The following is a 21,367-nucleotide window of genomic DNA, read 5'->3' on the forward strand; positions in this document are numbered from 1 at the left end:
GCGGAATCCGCAGAAAGAATAGACATGTCAAACCGCAGAAAAACCGCGTGGAAAAATCCGCACTGTCTGCATTGCGGTTTTGTATTCCCATAGGGAATCATGGTACTGTACACCGCAGCAAAAACTCCTGCAGATCCGCAGCGGCCAAAACCGCTGCAGAACCGCAGCAGAATCCGCAGCGTGTGCACACAGCCTTAGTCCCGAATAAAGATCCACTTTCCTGGCCCCTCATCCATGGCGTATACATACAGTATATGGTATGTGTAGGAGGAGAGGCTCCGCACGTTGTTTGGTATATCGTCTTCTCATAGTGTTAGGCCAGGTTCACATTGCATTTATGGCCCTGCGTTCAACGGGATCGTTACATAGCGGCACTAACACTGTAACAGATAATAATAATAATAATCTTTATATAGCGCCAACATATTCCGCAGCGCTTTACAGTTTAACAGTTTCAAAACACAAGAGCCATAAGTAACAACGTTAACAATACAATAATTAAAGCAAAATAAGACGACCCTGCTCGTGAGAGCGTACAATCTACAATGAGGTGGGGGAGATACAAAGTACAGGTGTGTATTTACAATGGTGTATTTACAATGAAGGTCCAGCCATCTTGCGGGAGTGAAGGATGGATGGAGATAGTGAATGGGCTACGCACGCACACTTACACAGAGAATGACTTTGATTAGTGAATGTGATAGGCCGCTCTGAACAAGTGTGTTTTGAGGGAGTGCCTAAAACTATGCAAATTGTGGATAGTCCTGATGTCTTGGGGTAGAGCATTCCAGAGGATAGGAGCAGCACGGGAGAAGTCTTGGAGTCGGGAGTGGGAGGTATGGATTAGTGCAGAGGTTAGTCGAAAGTCGTTTGCAGAGCGCAGCGATCGACTAGGCCGATAGACAGAAATGAGAGAAGAGATGTAAGGGGGTGAGGTAACGCACCCATTGGCCGCAATGATACTAATGCATCCAAAATCGGCATGATGCGTTACTCCATGACGCCCCCTGGAGCGCGGTCTGCAGCATTTGTGGGGGCGTCATGAAGTAACGCAACATGCCGATTTTGAATGCGTTAGTAGCATTGCGGCCAATGGGTGCGTTACCTCATCCGTTACAGCGTTAGTGCCGCTATGTAACGATCCCGTTGATCGCAGGGCCAGGAGGATTCAGGACAACACTGCAGGGAGGAGGATAGACGACGGCAGTTGTTGCTGCTAACGGCTCACACTCACTTGTGAGAGACGCACGTGATTCTCATGCAAGTCTCTCGCATGAAAACCTGGCACTGCCACCAACTCTGGGACCGGAGCGTGCGGTTACATGTACTTCTATGCAGCCGCACGCTCCAGTCCCAGTTCCGGCGGCAGGGCCAGGTTTCCATACGTGAGACTCGCACAAGAATCGTCCGAGTCTCTCGCTAGTGAGTATGAGCCCTAAGGGGAGGGGAAGTAATATAAAGTGATTTTAGGTAAAACCTGTGGAGAGATCAGGTCCAGCCCCAATCATTATATAGGGTTAAGCTGGGTTCACACTTGCATATTTTGGCTGCACACGGATTCGTTTTGATCTCCATTGACTTTCAGTGGTGACGGATGGGACTTGCGTGTGCATCCAGTTGTCACCGTTTTCCCACAGATCCACATGTCTGCATATTTTATCAGATGCACAATAACGCAACTTGTTGCAGTTTTGTGTCATCTGAAAAACACGCAGGCGCAGGGCGACGCACGGATCCGCGGCTACAAGTCTGGAATTAACATGGAGCTCTATGGAGCACGGATCCAGGACAACACGGGTCCATGTGCTTCCGTGTGCAGGGATCCGTTCTGCGGCACTGAGCATACTCAGAAACGAGGGATGTGCTGTATGGGACCAGTCTGCAGACATAATATAGACTATGCTGCTCGGTCATACAGTGATCTTTCCTGCCTCACTAGAAGGGCTTGTGCCCTGTGCTGTGGTAATGATAATAAAATGTATTGGGAGCATGTATGGGGGCTCCTGGTTAGGGGCTGCATGAGTGGGGCTGCGTTCACACATAGACTGTAGTGGGCCCCTCCCCCTTCATAGGCCAACAAAGTTATTTGTTGTTATCTAATATTGAGTCTATGCAGGGCTGGATATAATATCCGTATAGAATATAATGTAACCCTTCATAGAATATAATGCAGTCCCCCCCATATAGTATAATGCAGCCCCTCCATAGAATATATGGCAACCCCCTCATAGGATATAATGCAGCCCCTTATTTAGTATAATGTAGCCCCTCCATAGAATATAATGCAGCCCCCATAGAATATAATAAATATAATACAGCCCCCTATAGAATATAATGTAGCCCCAAATAGAATATAATACAGCCCACCTCCCCATAGAATATAATGTAGCCCCCCCATATTATATAACACAGCCTCCCCTTATAGAATATAATGTAAAATGTACCCCCATGGTATATAACACAGCCTCATAGTGTATAGCCCAGCAACACATGGTATACAACCCACCATGGTATATAGCTCACCATGGTATAATACAGCCCAGCATGGTATAATACAACCTAGCATGGTATATAGCCCCCCCAGCACGGTATAATACAGCCCAGCATGGTATATAGCCCCCCAACATGTTACAATACAGCCCAGCATGGTATATAGCCCCCCAGTATGGTATAATACAGCCCAGCATGTTATATAGCCCCCCAGCATGGTATAATACAGCCCAGCATGGTATATAGCCCCCCCAGCATGGTATAATACAGCCCAGCATGGTATATAGCCCCCCAGCATGGTATAATACAGCTTAGCATGGTATATAGCCTCGCAGTATGGTATAATACAGCCCAGCATGGTATATAGCCCCCCAGCATGGTATAATACAGCCCAGCATGGTATATAGCCCCCCCCAGCATGGTATGATACAGCCCAGCATGGTATATAGCCCCCCCTGCATGGTATGTAGCCCCCCAGCATGGTATAATACAGCCCAGCATGGTATATAGCCCCCCCAGCATGGCATAATACAGCCCAGCATGGTATATAGCCCCCCAGTATGGTATAATACAGCCCAGCATGGTATATAGCCCCCCAGCATGGTATAATACAGCCCAGCATGGTATATAGCCCCCCCAGCATGGTATGATACAGCCCAGCATGGTATATTTTCCCCCCTGCATGGTATGTAGCACCCCAGCATGGTATAATACAGCCCAGCATGGTATATAGCCCCCCCAGCATGGTATAATACAGCCCAGCATGGTATATAGCCCCCCCAGCATGGTACAATACAGCCCAGCATGGTATATAGCCCCCCAGCATGGTATAATACAACCTAGCATGGTATATAGCCCCCCCAGCACGGTATAATACAGCCCAGCATGGTATATAGCCCCCCCAGCATGGTACAATACAGTCCAGCATGGTATATAGCCCCCCAGTATGGATTAATACAGCCCAGCATGGTATATAGCCCCCCCAGCATGGTATAATACAGCCCAGCATGGTATATAGCCCCCCCTGCATGGTACAATACAGCCCAGCATGGTATATAGCCCCCCAGCATGGTATAATACAGCCCAGCATGGTATATAGCCCCCCAGTATGGTATTATACAGCCCAGCATAGTATATAGCCCCCCAGCATGGTATAATACAGCCCAGCATGGTATATAGCCCCCCAGCATGGTATAATACAGCCCAGCATGGTATATAGCCCCCCCCAGCATGGTATGATACAGCCCAGCATGGTATATAGCCCCCCCAGCATGGTATACAGCCCAGCATGGTATATAGCCCCCCCAGCATGGTACAATACAGTCCAGCATGGTATATAGCCCCCCCAGCATGGTATAATACAGCCCAGCATGGTATATAGCCCCACAGTATGGTATAATACAGCCCAGCATGGTATATAGCCCCCCAGCATGGTATAATACAGCCCAGCATGGTATATAGCCCCCCCAGCATGGTATGATACAGCCCAGCATGGTATATAGCCCCCCTGCATGGTATGTAGCCCCCCAGCATGGTATAATACAGCCCAGCATGGTATATAGCCCCCCCAGCATGGCATAATGCAGCCCAGCATGGTATATAGCCCCCCAGTATGGTATAATACAGCCCAGCATGGTATATAGCCCCCAGCATGGTATAATACAGCCCAGCATGGTATATAGCCCCCCCAGCATGGTATGATACAGCCCAGCATGGTATATTTTCCCCCCTGCATGGTATGTAGCGCCCCAGCATGGTATAATACAGCCCAGCATGGTATATAGCCCCCCCAGCATGGTATAATACAGCCCAGCATGGTATATAGCCCCCCCAGCATGGTACAATACAGCCCAGCATGGTATATAGCCCTCCAGCATGGTATAATACAACCTACATTGGTATATAGCCCCCCCAGCACGGTATAATACAGCCCAGCATGGTATATAGCCCCCCCAGCATGGTACAATACAGCCTAGCATGGTATATAGCCCCCCAGTATGGATTAATACAGCCCAGCATGGTATATAGCCCCCCCAGCATGGTATAATACAGCCCAGCATGGTATATAGCCCCCCCTGCATGGTACAATACAGCCCAGCATGGTATATAGCCCCCCAGCATGGTATAATACAGCCCAGCATGGTATATAGCCCCCCAGTATGGTATAATACAGCCCAGCATGGTATATAGCCCCCCAGCATGGTATAATACAGCCCAGCATGGTATATAGCCCCCCCAGCATGGTATGATACAGCCCAGCATGGTATATAGCCCCCCTGCATGGTATGTAGCCCCCCAGCATGGTATAATACAGCCCAGCATGGTATATAGCCTCCCAGCATGGTATGATACAGCCCAGCATGGTATATAGCCCCCCCTGCATGGTATGTAGCCCCCCAGCATGGTATAATACAGCCCAGCATGGTATATAGCCCCCCCAGCATGGTATGATACAGCCCAGCATGGTATATAGCCCCCCCTGCATGGTATGTAGCCCCCCAGCATGGTATAATACAGCCCAGCATGGTATATAGCCCCCCAGTATGGTATTATACAGCCCAGCATAGTATATAGCCCCCCAGCATGGTATAATACAGCCCAGCATGGTATATAGCCCCCCAGCATGGTATAATACAGCCCAGCATGGTATATAGCCCCCCCAGCATGGTATGATACAGCCCAGCATGGTATATAGCCCCCCCAGCATGGTATAATACAGTCCAGCATGGTATATAGCCACCCAGCATGGTATAATACAGCCCAGCATGGTATATAGTCCCACAGTATGGTATAATACAGCCCAGCATGGTATAATACAGCCCAGCATGGTATATAGCCCCCCCAGCATGGTATGATACAGCGCAGCATGGTATATAGCCCCCCTGCATGGTATGTAGCCCCCCAGCGTGGTATAATACAGCCCAGCATGGTATATAGCCCCCCCAGCATGGCATAATACAGCCCAGCATGGTATATAGCCCCCCAGTATGGTATAATACAGCCCAGCATGGTATATAGCCCCCCAGCATGGTATAATACAGCCCAGCATGGTATATAGCCCCCCCAGCATGGTATGATACAGCCCAGCATGGTATATTTTCCCCCCTGCATGGTATGTAGCGCCCCAGCATGGTATAATACAGCCCAGCATGGTATATAGCCCCCCAGCATGGTATAATACAGCCCAGCATGGTATATAGCCCCCCCCCCAGCATGGTACAATACAGCCCAGCATGGTATATAGCCCTCCAGCATGGTATAATACAACCTACATTGGTATATAGCCCCCCCATCACGGTATAATACAGCCCAGCATGGTATATAGCCCCCCCTGCATGGTACAATACAGCCCAGCATGGTATATAGCCCCCCAGCATGGTATAATACAGCCCAGCATGGTATATAGCCCCCCAGTATGGTATAATACAGCCCAGCATGGTATATAGCCCCCCAGCATGGTATAATACAGCCCAGCATGGTATATAGCCCCCCCTGCATGGTATGTAGCCCCCCAGCATGGTATAATACAGCCCAGCATGGTATATAGCCCCCCAGTATGGTATAATACAGCCCAGCATGGTATGTAGCCCCCCAGCATGGTATAATACAGCCCAGCATGGTATATAGCCTCCCAGCATGGTATGATACAGCCCAGCATGGTATATAGCCCCCCCTGCATGGTATGTAGCCCCCCAGCATGGTATAATACAGCCCAGCATGGTATATAGCCCCCCCAGCATGGTATGATACAGCCCAGCATGGTATATAGCCCCCCCTGCATGGTATGTAGCCCCCCAGCATGGTATAATACAGCCCAGCATGGTATATAGCCCCCCCAGCATGGTATAATACAGCCCTGCATGGTATATATCCCACCCAGCATGGTACAATACAGCCCAGCATGGTATATAGCCCCCCAGCATGGTATAATACAGCCCAGCATGGTATATAGCCCCCCCAGCATGGTACAATACAGCCCAGCATGGTATATAGCCCCCCCAGCATGGTACAATACAGCCCAGCATGGTATATAGCCCTCCAGCATGGTATAATACAGCCCAGCATGGTATATAGCCCCCCAGCATGGTAGAATACAGCCCAGCATGGTATAATACAGCCCAGCATGGTATATAGCCCCCCATTATGGTATAATACAGCCCAGCATGGTATAATACAGCCCAGCATGGTATATAGCCCCCCAGCATGGTAGAATACAGCCCAGCATGGTATATAGCCCCCCAGCATGGTAGAATACAGCCCAGCATGGTATAATACAGCCCAGCATGGTATATAGCCCCCCATTATGGTATAATACAGCCCAGCATGGTATAATACAGCCCAGCATGGTATATAGCCCCCCAGCATGGTATAATACAGCCCAGCATGGTATATAGCCCCCCAGCATGGTATAATACAGCCCAGCATGGTATAATACAGCCCAGCATGGTATATAGCCCCCCAGCATGGTATAATACAGCCCAGCATGGTATATAGCCCCCCAGCATGGTAGAATACAGCCCAGCATGGTATAATACAGCCCAGCATGGTATATAGCCCCCCATTATGGTATAATACAGCCCAGCATGGTATAATACAGCCCAGCATGGTATAATACAGCCCAGCATGGTATATAGCCCCCCAGCATGGCATAATACAGCCCAGCATGGTATATAGCCCCCCAGCATGGTATAATACAGCCCAGCATGGTATATAGCCCCCCAGCATGGTATAATACAGCCCAGCATGGTATATAGCCCCCCCTGCATGGTATGTAGCCCCCCAGCATGGTATAATACAGCCCAGCATGGTATATAGCCCCCCAGTATGGTATAATACAGCCCAGCATGGTATGTAGCCCCCCAGCATGGTATAATACAGCCCAGCATGTTATATAGCCTCCCAGCATGGTATGATACAGCCCAGCATGGTATATAGCCCCCCCTGCATGGTATGTAGCCCCCCAGCATGGTATAATACAGCCCAGCATGGTATATAGCCCCCCCATCATGGTATGATACAGCCCAGCATGGTATATAGCCCCCCCTGCATGGTATGTAGCCCCCCAGCATGGTATAATACAGCCCAGCATGGTATATAGCCCCCCCAGCATGGTATAATACAGCCCTGCATGGTATATATCCCACCCAGCATGGTACAATACAGCCCAGCATGGTATATAGCCCCCCAGCATGGTATAATACAGCCCAGCATGGTATATAGCCCCCCCAGCGTGGTACAATACAGCCCAGCATGGTATATAGCCCCCCCAGCATGGTACAATACAGCCCAGGATGGTATATAGCCCTCCAGCATGGTATAATACAGCCCAGCATGGTATATAGCCCCCCAGCATGGTAGAATACAGCCCAGCATGGTATATAGCCCCCCATTATGGTATAATACAGCCCAGCATGGTATAATACAGCCCAGCATGGTATATAGCCCCCCAGCATGGTATAATACAGCCCAGCATGGTATATAGCCCCCCAGCATGGTAGAATACAGCCCAGCATGGTATAATACAGCCCAGCATCGTATATAGCCCCCCATTATGGTATAATACAGCCCAGCATGGTATAATACAGCCCAGCATGGTATATAGCCCCCCAGCATGGTATAATACAGCCCAGCATGGTATATAGCCCCCCAGCATGGTATAATACAGCCCAGCATGGTATAATACAGCCCAGCATGGTATATAGCCCCCCAGCATGGTATAATACAGCCCAGCATGGTATATAGCCCCCCAGCATGGTAGAATACAGCCCAGCATGGTATAATACAGCCCAGCATGGTATATAGCCCCCCATTATGGTATAATACAGCCCAGCATGGTATAATACAGCCCAGCATGGTATATAGCCCTCCAGCATGGTATAATACAGCCCAGCATGGTATATAGCCCCCCAGCATGGTAGAATACAGCCCAGCATGGTATAATACAGCCCAGCATGGTATATAGCCACCCATTATGGTATAATACAGCCCAGCATGGTATAATACAGCCCAGCATGGTATATAGCCCCCCAGCATGGTATAATACAGCCCAGCATGGTATATAGCCCCCCAGCATGGTAGAATACAGCCCAGCATGGTATATAGCCCCCCATTATGGTATAATACAGCCCAGCATGGTATAATACAGCCCAGCATGGTATATAGCCCCCCAGCATGGTATAATACAGCCCAGCATGGTATATAGCCCCCCAGCATGGTATAATACAGCCCAGCATGGTATAATACAGCCCAGCATGGTATATAGCCCCCCAGCATGGTATAATACAGCCCAGCATGGTATATAGCCCCCCAGCATGGTAGAATACAGCCCAGCATGGTATAATACAGCCCAGCATGGTATATAGCCCCCCATTATGGTATAATACAGCCCAGCATGGTATAATACAGCCCAGCATGGTATATAGCCCCCCAGCATGGTATAATACAGCCCAGCATGGTATATAGCCCCCCAGCATGGCATAATACAGCCCAGCATGGTATATAGCCCCCCAGCATGGTATAATACAGCCCAGCATGGTATATAGCCCCCCAGCATGGTATAATACAGCCCAGCATGGTATATAGTCCCCCCAGCATGGTATGATACAGCCCAGCATGGTATAATACAGCCCAGCATGGTATATAGCCCCCCAGCATGGTATAATACAGCCCAGCATGGTATAATACAGCCCAGCATGGTATATAGCCCCCCAGCATGGTATAATACAGCCCAGCATGGTAGAATACAGCCCAGCATGGTAGAATACAGCCCAGCATGGTATATAGCCCCCCATTATGGTATAATACAGCCCAGCATGGTATAATACAGCCCAGCATGGTATATAGCCCCCCAGCATGGTATAATACAGTCCAGCATGGTATATAGCCCCCCAGCATGGTAGAATACAGCCCAGCATGGTATAATACAGCCCAGCATGGTATATAGCCCCCCAGCATGGTAGAATACAGCCCAGCATGGTATAATACAGCCCAGCATGGTATATAGCCCCCCATTATGGTATAATACAGCCCAGCATGGTATAATACAGCCCAGCATGGTATATAGCCCCCCAGCATGGTATAATACAGCCCAGCATGGTATATAGCCCCCCAGCATGGTATAATACAGCCCAGCATGGTATATATCCCCCCAGCATAGTATATAGCCCCCCAGCATGGCATAATACAGCCCAGCATGGTATATAGCCCCCCAGCATGGTATAATACAGCCCAGCATGGTATATAGCCCCCCAGCATGGTATAATACAGCCCAGCATGGTATATAGCCCCCCAGCATGGTATAATATAGCACAGCATGGTATATAGCCCCCCAGCATGGTATAATACAGCCCAGCATGGTATATAGTCCCCCCAGCATGGTATGATACAGCCCAGCATGGTATATAGCCCCCCCAGCATGGTATAATACAGCCCAGCATGGTATATAACCCCCCCCCAGCATGGTATGATACAGCCCAGCATGGTATATAGCCCCCCAGCATGGTAGAATACAGCCCAGCATGGTATAATACAGCCCAGCATGGTATATAGCCCCCCAGCATGGTATAATACAGCCCAGCATGGTATATAGCCCCCCCAGCATGGTATAATACAGCCCAGCATGGTATATAGCCCCCCAGCATGGTAGAATACAGCCCAGCATGGTATAATACAGCCCAGCATGGTATATAGCCCCCCAGCATGGTATAATACAGCCCAGCATGGTATATAGCCCCCCATTATGGTATAATACAGCCCAGCATGGTATAATACAGCCCAGCATGGTATAATACAGCCCAGCATGGTATATAGCCCCCCAGCATGGTATAATACAGCCCAGCATGGTATATAGCCCCCCAGCATGGTATAATACAGCCCAGCATGGTATATAGCCCCCCAGCATGGTATATAGCCCCCCAGCATGGCATAATACAGCCCAGCATGGTATATAGCCCCCCAGCATGGTATAATACAGCCCAGCATGGTATATAGCCCCCCAGCATGGTATAATACAGCCCAGCATGGTATATAGCCCCCCAGCATGGTATAATACAGCCCAGCATGGTATATAGCCCCCCAGCATGGTATAATACAGCCCAGCATGGTATATAGCCCCCCAGCATGGTATAATACAGCCCAGCATGGTATATAGCCCCCCAGCATGGTATATAGCCCCCCAGCATGGCATAATACAGCCCAGCATGGTATATAGCCCCCCAGCATGGTATAATACAGCCCAGCATGGTATATAGCCCCCCAGCATGGTATAATACAGCCCAGCATGGTATATAGCCCCCCAGCATGGTATAATACAGCCCAGCATGGTATATAGCCCCCCAGCATGGTATAATACAGCCCAGCATGGTATATAGCCCCCCAGCATGGTATAATATAGCACAGCATGGTATATAGCCCCCCAGCATGGTATAATACAGCCCAGCATGGTATATAGTCCCCCCAGCATGGTATGATACAGCCCAGCATGGTATATAGCCCCCCCCAGCATGGTATAATACAGCCCAGCATGGTATATAGCCCCCCCCAGCATGGTATGATACAGCCCACTAGTGTTTTGGTACGGTGCGTTGTGATGTGTAGCAATCCTGATCCAGATTAGATCCCTATACTTAACATAGGGACGCACGGACCTGCGTTGGCATCAGGATCAGGATGCATCAGGTGCACCGACACTTATCACAGCACTTACTAATTCACAAAGGACATTAACAATAAATGCCACACTACATGGTAAGACTACAACTGAGGAGGAGCTGGGGACTGATCACAAGAGCTGACAATCTGAGGAAGCAGCAATGCTGAATAACAGTCTACACTGCGTCTCACAGGGGGAGAATGAGGCCCTCACTTCACAGGCAAAGACCTAGAACCATGACTCTGGAAAACGGATTTCTATTTAAGAAAAGAGCCGTTTAAAGAGCCAAAAGAGCCGGCTCTTTATGGTGAGCGGAGCCGAATGAGCCGGATCACCAAAAAAGAGCCGAACTTCCCATCACTATCGTCCAACCTTGCACATCATACAGACACATTCAAATGCCTGAACATCCGCTAACCAATAGCCGCAAGGCTACCATGATATTCTCCTCCTGATTGGCTAAACTGTTCTGTCGCTTCCGCCCACAGTGTGTAGTTATGTCATGTCTGCACGCCATTGGTCCGCGTTGTACATGTCAGTAAAGCCTGATTGGTGGGGAAGTCGGCCAGCTCAATGAGCTTAGCCTCCGACGCCGTTTTAGAAGGACTGTGGGGATTGTACAGACTGCAGCTGTCACTCTGTAATGTAAATGTGGGGAATAGCTGTCAGCTGTAAGGCGGTCTGTGCCAGAATCAAAGATGGCCACGCCCGTCTCTGTTGTCGACTGTTGACGTGCTCCAGAAGTGTCGGGATTGGTTGCCTACCGTCACGCGTGCGCTGTGGCTTTGGATCTGTTGTTTCTCTCAGTCGGCGGGAAGTTGAGAAGTGACCGGAATAGTGATGGGAAGTTCGACTCTTTTTGGTGATCTGGCTCATTCGGCTCCGCTCACCATAAAGAGCCGGCTATTTTTTTAAATAGAAATCCGTTTTCCAGAGTCATGGTTCTAGGTCTTTGCCTGTGAAGTGAGGGCCTCATTCTCCCCCTGTGTGACGCAGTGTAGACTGTTATTCAGCATTGCTGCTTCCTCAGATTGTCAGCTCTTGTGATCAGTCCCCGGCTCCTCCTCAGTTGTAGTCTTAACATGTAGTGTGGCATTTTTTGTTAATGTCCTTTGTGAATTAGTAAGTGCTGTGATAAGTGTTGCTGCACCTGATGCATCCTGATCCTGATGCCAACGCAGGTCCGTGCGTCCCTATGTTAAGTATAGGGATCTAATCTGGATCAGGATTGCTACACATCACAACGCACCGTACCAAAACACTAGTGGGCTGTATCATACCATGCCGGGGGGGCTATATACCAAGCTGTGCTGTATTATACCATGCTGGGGGGCTATATACAATGATGGGGGGCTATATACCAAGCTGTGCTGTATTCTACCATGCTGGGGGCTATATACAATGCTGGGCTGTATCATACCATGCTGAGGGGGCTATATACAATGATGGGGGGCTATATACCAAGCTGTGCTGTATTATACCATGCTGGGGGGCTATATACCATGCTGGGCTGTATCATACCATACTGGGGGGGGCTATATACCATGCTGGACTGTATTATACCATGCTGGGGGGACTATATACCATGCTGGGCTGTATTATACCATGCTGGGCTGTATTATACCATGCTGGGCTGTATTATACCATGCTGGGGGGCTATATACCATGCAGGGGGGGCTATATACCATGCTGGGCTGTATTGTACCATGCTGGGGGGGGGCTATATACCATGCTGGGCTGCATTATACCATGCTGGGGGGGCTATATACCATGCTGGGCTGTATTATACCATGCTGGGGGGGCTATATACCATGCTGGGCTGTATTATACCGTGCTGGGGGGGCTATATACCATGATGGGCTGTATCTTACCATGCTGGGGGAGCCATATACCATGCTGGGCTGTATTATACCATGCTGGGCTGTATTATACCATGCTGGGCTGTATTGTACCATGCTGGGCTGTATTGTACCATGCTGGGCTGTATTGTACCATGCTGGGGGGCTATATACCATGCTGGGCTGTATTATACCATGCTGGGGGGGCTATATACCATGCTGGGCTGTATTATACCATGCTGGGCTGTATTATACCATGCTGGGCTGTATTATACCATGCTGGGGGGGCTATCTACCATGCTGGGCTGTATTATACCATGCTGGGGGGGCTATCTACCATGCTGGGCTGTATTATACCATGCTGGGGGGCTACATACCATGCAGGGGGGGCTATATACCATGCTGGGCTGTATTGTACCATGCTGGGGGGGCTATATACCATGCTGGGCTGCATTATACCATGCTGGGGGGGCTATATACCATGCTGGGCTGTATTATACCATGCTGGGGGGGCTATATACCATGCTGGGCTGTATTATACCGTGCTGGGGGGGCTATATACCATGATGGGCTGTATCTTACCATGCTGGGGGAGCCATATACCATGCTGGGCTGTATCATACCATGCTGGGCTGTATTATACCATGCTGGAGGGATATATACCATGCTGGGCTGTATTATACCATGCTGGGCTGTATTATACCATGCTGGGCTGTATTGTACCATGCTGGGCTGTATTGTACCATGCTGGGCTGTATTGTACCATGCTGGGCTGTATTGTACCATGCTGGGCTGTATTGTACCATGCTGGGGGGCTATCTACCATGCTGGGCTGTATTATACCATGCTGGGGGGGCTATCTACCATGCTGGGCTGTATTATACCATGCTGGGGGGCTATCTACCATGCTGGGCTGTATTATACCATGCTGGGGGGGCTATCTACCATGCTGGGCTGTATTATACCATGCTGGGGGGCTACATACCATGCAGGGGGGGCTATATACCATGCTGGGCTGTATTGTACCATGCTGGGGGGGCTATATACCATGCTGGGCTGTATCATACCGTGCTGGGGGGGCTATATACCATGATGGGCTGTATCTTACCGTGCTGGGGGAGCCATATACCATGCTGGGCTGTATCATACCATGCTGGGCTGTATTATACCATGCTGGGCTGTATTATACCATGCTGGGCTGTATTATACCATGCTGGAGGGCTATATACCATGCTGGGCTGTATTGTACCATGCTGGGGGGGCTATATACCATGCTGGGCTGCATTATACCATGCTGGGGGGGCTATATACCATGCTGGGCTGTATCATACCGTGCTGGGGGGGCTATATACCATGATGGGCTGTATCTTACCGTGCTGGGGGCGCCATATACCATGCTGGGCTGTATCATATCATGCTGGGCTGTATTATACCATGCTGGAGGGCTATATACCATGCTGGGCTGTATTATACCATGCTGGAGGGGCTATATACCATGCTGGGCTGTATTGTACCATGCTGGGCTGTATTGTACCATGCTGGGCTGTATTGTACCATGCTGGGCTGTATTGTACCATGCTGGGCTGTATTGTACCATGCTGGGGGGCTATATACCATGCTGGGCTGTATTATACCATGCTGGGGGGCTATATACCATGCTGGGCTGTATTATACCATGCTGGGGGGGCTATCTACCATGCTGGGCTGTATTATACCATGCTAGGGGGGGTATCTACCATGCTGGGCTGTATTATACCATGCTGGGGGGCTATATACCATGCAGGGGGGGCTATATACCATGCTGGGCTGTATTGTACCATGCTGGGGGGGCTATATACCATGCTGGGCTGCATTATACCATGCTGGGGGGGCTATATACCATGCTGGGCTGTATCATACCGTGCTGGGGGGGCTATATACCATGATGGGCTGTATCATACCATGCTGGGCTGTATTATACCATGCTGGAGGGCTATATACCATGGTGGGCTGTAGTATACCATGCTGGGGCGGCTATATACCATGCTGGGCTGTATTGTACCATGCTGGGGGGGGGCTATATACCATGCTGGACTGTATTATACCATGCTGGGGGGCTATATACCATGTTGGGCTGTATTATACCATGGTGGGTTATATACCATGGTGGGTTGTATACCATGTGTTGCTGGGCTATACACTATGCGGCTGTGTTATATACCATGGGGGTACATTTTGCATTATATTCTATAAGGGGAGGCTGTGTTATATAATATGGGGGGCTACATTATATTCTATGGGGAGGTGGGCTGTATTATATTATATTCTATGGGGGCTGCATTATATTCTATGGAGGGGCTACATTATACTATATAAGGGGCTGCATTATATCCTATGAGGGGGTTGCCATATATTCTATTGAGGGGCTGCATTATACCATATGGGGGTACTGCATTATATTCTATGAAGGGTTACATTATATTTTATACGGATATTATATCCAGCCCTGCATAGACTCAATATTAGATAACAACAAATAACTTTGTTGCCCTATGAAGGGGGGGGGGGGGGGCCCACTACAGTCTATGTCCGCCCCTGCGCTAGTGTGAACGCAGCCCCACTCATGCAGCCCCTAACCAGGAGCCCCCATACATGCTCCCAATACATTTTATTATCATTACCACAGCATAGCACAGGGCACAAGCCCTTCTATTGAGGCGGGAAAGATCACTGTATGACAGAGCAGCATAGTCTATATTATGTCTGCAGACTGGTCCCATACAGCACATCCCTCGTTTCTGAGCATGCTCAGTGCCGCAGAACGGATCCCTGCACACGGAAGCACATGGACCCGTGTTGTCCTGGATCCGTGCTCCATAGAGCTCCATGTTAATTCCAGACGTGTAGCTGCGGATCCGTGCGTCGCCCTGCGCCTGCGTGTTTTTCAGATGACACAAAACTGCAACAAGTTGCGTTATTGTGCATCTGATAAAATATGCAGACATGTGGATCTGTGGGAAAACGGTGACAACTGGATGCACACGCAAGTCCCATCCGTCACCACTGAAAGTCAATGGAGACCAAAACGAATCCGTGTGCAGCCAAAATATGCAAGTGTGAACCCAGCTTAACCCTATATAATGATTGGGGCTGGACCTGATCTCTCCACAGGTTTTACCTAAAATCACTTTATATTACTTCCCCTCCCCTTAGGGCTCATACTCACTAGCGAGAGACTCGGACGATTCTTGTGCGAGTCTCACGCATGGAAACCTGGCCCTGCCGCCGGCACTGGGACTGGAGCGTGCGGCTGCATAGAAGTACATGTAACCGCACGCTCTGGTCCCAGTGCTGGTGGCAGTGCCAGGTTTTCATGCGAGAGACTTGCATGAGAATCACGTGCGTCTCTCACAAGTGAGTGTGAGCCGTTAGCAGCAACAACTGCCGTCGTCTATCCTCCTCCCTGCAGTGTTGTCCTGAATCCTCCTGGCCCTGCGATCAACGGGATCGTTACATAGCGGTACTAACGCTGTAACGGATGAGGTAACGCACCCATTGGCCGCAATGCTACTAACGCATTCAAAATCTGCATGATGCGTTACTCCATGACGCCCCCACAAATGCTGCAGACCGCGCTCCAGGGGGCGTCATGGAGTAACGCATCATGCCGATTTTGAATGCGTTAGTAGCATTGCGGCCAATGGGTGCGTTACCTCATCCGTTACAGCGTTAGTGCCGCTATGTAACGATCCCGTTGAACGCAGGGCCATAAATGCAATGTGAACCTGGCCTAACACTATGAGAAGACGATATACCAAACAACGTGCGGAGCCTCTCCTCCTACACATACCATATACTGTATGTATACGCCATGGATGAGGGGCCAGGAAAGTGGATCTTTATTCGGGACTAAGGCTGTGTGCACACGCTGCGGATTCTGCTGCGGTTCTGCTGTGGTTTTGGCCGCTGCGGATCCGCTGGAGTTTTTGCTGCGGTGTACAGTACCATTATTCCCTATGGGAATACAAAACCGCAGTGCAGACAGTGCGGATTTTTCCACGCGGTTTTTCTGCGGTTTGACATGTCTATTCTTTCTGCGGATTCCGCTGCGGTTTGCCATCTCTTCCATTGTGGAGATGAAAAACCGCAGAGCAATCCGCAGGTAAAACCGCAAGTCTTTTGACCTGCATCTTACCTGCGGATTTTACAAAATCTTCGCGGCCAAATCCGCACCTAAAGGTAACGCACAGGTCATTGCAGATGATGATGATGACAAACAATGTGCTGCGTCCCTCCTCTTACACATAGTCACACACTATATATGCCATGGAGGAACTGGCAGGATATATTTGGTACTGAAGGGTTAACTCACGTGCATTTCTCCACATCTCCTCCTCTCCTGACTGCTCCTCCCCCCAGATGAGTCACAGTCTAGATTCACTGCTCCAGGCGCCAGAAAAAAAAAAACGGCTCGTTCACCCTGCAGAGCCGGCTCATTTCGTTCACAGCAGGGAGCCGGCTCTTTGTATCGGATCGTTCACGAGCGACACATCATTAGACCGGAAAGCGCTGTGTGCGGCGGAGTATGAGGCCAGGTAAGGGGCGCTACACTGGCAGCATGTTACTAGTGTGTCACCTGTGCACTGCACCTCCCTGCATGGTGCAGAGCCAGACCTGAGGCTGCAGCCTGGTGAGCGGCAGCCGTTGTGAGGGGAGAGGACTCCGGGCAGTGAGCGGCGGGCATGTCTGTAGGCCGAGTCCATGATGTGCTCTGTACCAGGGTGTTAGGTGGTGATGGAGCCCCACTGATGCCAAGGTGTGCAGGGAGCCTTCCGCCTGTGCCCCCTGCTATAGCCTTTGTGTGTGGGATGGCAGGGCACAGCGCTCACCCACCCCACTGACCTGAAAAACCGCATGCGCACGTGTGCAGACGCAAGACCATGTCCCCCCCCATGTTAAACATAGGTACGCATGGACGCGCATGATGCGCTGCGCAAAAAAAGCGAATGTGGAACCAGCCTTAGAGCTATCTTATATTTACCATGGGGCGTTGCACACATGGTAAAGATGCACAGCAGCCCAAACACATGTACCCCCCCCAAAAAAAAAAAAAAAAAACAATAATAAAAAAAGCATGTGAGCCACCCCCCCTCCTTGGTAAAGACCATTACAAATTTGCACTACATGGAAAGGTACCTGGGACAATATAAGCGAATTGAAACAAAAAAGCGAACACAGCGAGCATCATCAAGAAAAAAAAAAAGTAGGAGGAAGAAATGGCCACTTAGCCTGGAGACGGATCCCCTGATACCTACACTTTAAGTAAAAGGAACCTGTCATCAGGATTGTGCCCAGTAACCTACAGGCAGTGTCAGGTCGTCGCTGTTATACTGATGATATCTGGTGGTGGTTTCAGCTTTGTTCTCAGTTAATGTGCCCGTGTACAGTAACTGGTACAGACAACTTCTTTTTTTCCTCTAGCAAAATGGCAGCACCTGCTCAATAGCATCGCTATCAGATCCCCGTTAGATGCTATTGAGCAGGCCCAACCAACACCATTTTGAGAGAGAATTTGTTTTTTCTTTTTTCAGAATAGATATCACTGCATAAAATAACTAAATGGATTATTATAAATGCGATCATGCCGCCGCCTGCTTGCTGAATGTGTTTTTTTTTTCTCTCAATACATATAATAGTCATTACGTATACTAGGAGGCAGGTCAGTGAGAGACCAGTGACCTGACATAAGCCAAGAGTATGAATACCTAAGCAGAGCACCCCATGAAGACCCCCCCACAGGCCGCCCAGGAGCACGAGCATATCATTAACCTAAAAAAAAAAAAGATTACACAACAACCACAAGATGGCTTTCATCAACCCAGGTATCATCATAATCAGTATAACAGCACCGACCTGACACCTTCTGTAGGTTACTGTGCACAGTCCTGCTGACAGGTTCCCTTTAAGAAAGTGACTTCGGGTGTACAGACAGCCTGTTGTGAGCTGACTGGTCACATGATCTAGGGGACTACTACAGTGATCCTGGAAATGGCAGAAACCCAGTATTTTAAAGAGAACCTGTCATCAGATTCACCCACGTGAAACTAGCGGCATAGGCAGAATGGCGCTGTCATACTGATTTTGTTTAGTGTAAAAATCTGCAGCCTGGTTTTATTAAGATCATCATGTTATATTTTGTTGCTTCAGGGTGGGACTGTGGGTAGGGTCTTCGGCGAGGAGGGGCCGTGGCAAAGCCCTCTGTTGCATTCATCATCATGTACTCATTTATATTTTGGGCTGGCGCTGCCTTGTGAGCGGCGCTGGTGGTGGCCTTGAAAATGGCTCATGTGCAGATTGACTTCCGGTGGTTTTCAGGAAAATGTCTCCGGAGGTGGCACGTGTGCAGAATGAGATCTCTTTTTAGCCAATGCGTTGTTTTCACTGCCGATTAGAAACTGAAAGGGGGTTGTGCACTACTCGGACACCCTCTTCTCGATTACTATATTCCCCAGTATAAAATAACCGCATATACTCTACTCCGACGCTGAATCTCCCTGGGCTTTTTGTCTCTCGAGACCTGCCACCAATCAGCAGCCTCTTCAATCTCTCTTCCTTCTGACAAAACTGACATCTGGAGGATATCAAAGAGCAGCTTAAACTTCTGGATGTCCGTTTCTTCCAATGGAAGTGAGCCTGAAGCTACATCTGATTAGCTGCATGGATGACATGACAACATCATGGGTTACCAGGCACCGACATCAATGGAACGGCGCTGGAGGTGAGAATAGGCTGTTATTTTATATGGGGGAATATAGCAATTGAGAAGTTGTTCTCCGAGTAGTAGACCACCCCTTTAATGTGTACAGTTACTATTGGCATTTATTTTGTCTGTACTAGTTCTATACATGAGGCTAAAACCAATTGAAAAATGAAAGGTAAAAGGCTCATAAAGTGGCAACACAAGATTTTTTTTTTTTTTTTTCTCCACTAAAATAAAAAAAAATACAGTATAATATGGTATTGTCACAAAAAAACTTGTCTAGAGAATCTTATTGTCAGGTCTTTTTATTTATTTTTTATTTTTTCCGCGCGCACAATGAACACTATAAAAAAAAAAAAAAACTCAATCCGTTCACTCTTTTTTTTTTTTTTTTTTTACTTTATATGGTAAAATGAATGGAGTCAAACCTACAACTCATGGCAACTCATCGCACAAGAAAGAAGCCCCATCTTAAGACTATGTCACCAGTGTGACATCAGGGTTTCACAGATAGATAAAGAAAAAAAGTAAATGACAACGCTTCTTCTATACTTTGCAATGTTAAACATGGATAGTACACTGATGACATATGGATGCCATCCATGCGCTCTGTTTTTTTTCATGGACCCATAGACTTGTATTGGCCCTAGTCATATGTGCTGCTAGAAAAACAGACATGTCTTCATGTGCTTTGCACAGTCACTCAGTCCATGAAAAATATACAGATTATAATGGGTACATGTATTTGTGCAAAAAACGGACACAACACATACAGTACAGACTAAAAGTTTGGACACTCCTCATTCAAAGAGTTTTCTTTATTTTCATGACTATGAAAATTGTAGATTCACTCTGAAGGCATCAAAACTATGAATTTACACATGTGGAATTATATAATTAACAAAAAAGTGTGAAACAACTGAAAATATGTCTTATATTCTAGGTTCTTCAAAGTAGCCACCTTTTGCTTTGATTACTGCTTTGCACACTCTTGGCATTCTCCTGATGAGCTTCAAGAGGTAGTCACCAGAAATGGTTTTCACTTCACAGGTGTGCTCTGTCAGGTTTAATAAGTGAGATTTCTTGCCTTATAAATGGGGTTGGGACCATCAGTTGTGTTGTGCAGAAGTCTGGTGGATACACAGCTGATAGTCCTACTGAATAGACTGTTAGGCTACTTTCACACATCAGGTTTTCGGCGTCAGGCGCGATCCAGCGTCGTGCCGGATCCGGCAAATGTTTAGTAAAACCGGATGTGACGGATCCGGTTTTCTGCCGGATCCGTCTTTTTCTTGACAGACAAAACCGGATCCGTCTCATCCGGTTCATCCGTTTTTCTATCCGTTTTTCGACGGATTACGCCGGATCCGGTTTTTAAAATTGACCCTTGTGGCCTTCCGAACGGGATTGGCTACTGGAAAACTATATATAGCATGTTCCTACAGCCCTTCTTTGACAGGTTGTAGAGGAGAAAGTGCAGGTTGGAGAGAAGAGCAAGTTACTGGCGAAGATGGATGTTGTCATTGGAAATATTTTGAAGAATTTGGCGGATTTTATAGCGGAGGCGAATCGTTTGAGGGTGATTGTTCTGGAGAAGGAGAGAGCGAGACAGCAGCGCATCAGGCATCGTAGACGACGTTTGTGGATCCA

The 21,367-nt window shown here is 48.6% G+C and overlaps 1 protein-coding gene across 5 annotated transcripts in view; it reads left to right on the plus strand.

Annotated features, from left to right (window-relative positions):
* Nucleotides 1-553: 553 nt before the first annotated feature.
* Nucleotides 554-21,367, plus strand: part of MIS12 (MIS12 kinetochore complex component) — a 37,503-nt gene continuing 16,689 nt past the window's right edge. The window contains exon 1 of one of the 5 annotated variants that reach the window (XM_073590577.1): nt 554-836. Coding sequence is in view for 3 of the 5 variants with exons in the window: in XM_073590574.1 (XP_073446675.1) it covers nt 17,377-17,552 (176 nt within the window). In the remaining 2 variants the exon portion in view is untranslated. Of the gene's footprint in view, nt 855-11,541; nt 11,786-17,202; nt 17,553-21,367 lie in introns of those variants that run through there. The other 4 variants (XM_073590578.1, XM_073590576.1, XM_073590574.1 and 1 more) reach the window with 4 other exon arrangements.

This window comes from Dendrobates tinctorius, unplaced genomic scaffold (genome assembly GCF_039654945.1).
Source record: "Dendrobates tinctorius isolate UK_male_01 unplaced genomic scaffold, ASM3965494v1 ptg000117l, whole genome shotgun sequence".
NCBI classification, from domain to species: domain Eukaryota; kingdom Metazoa; phylum Chordata; class Amphibia; order Anura; family Dendrobatidae; genus Dendrobates; species Dendrobates tinctorius.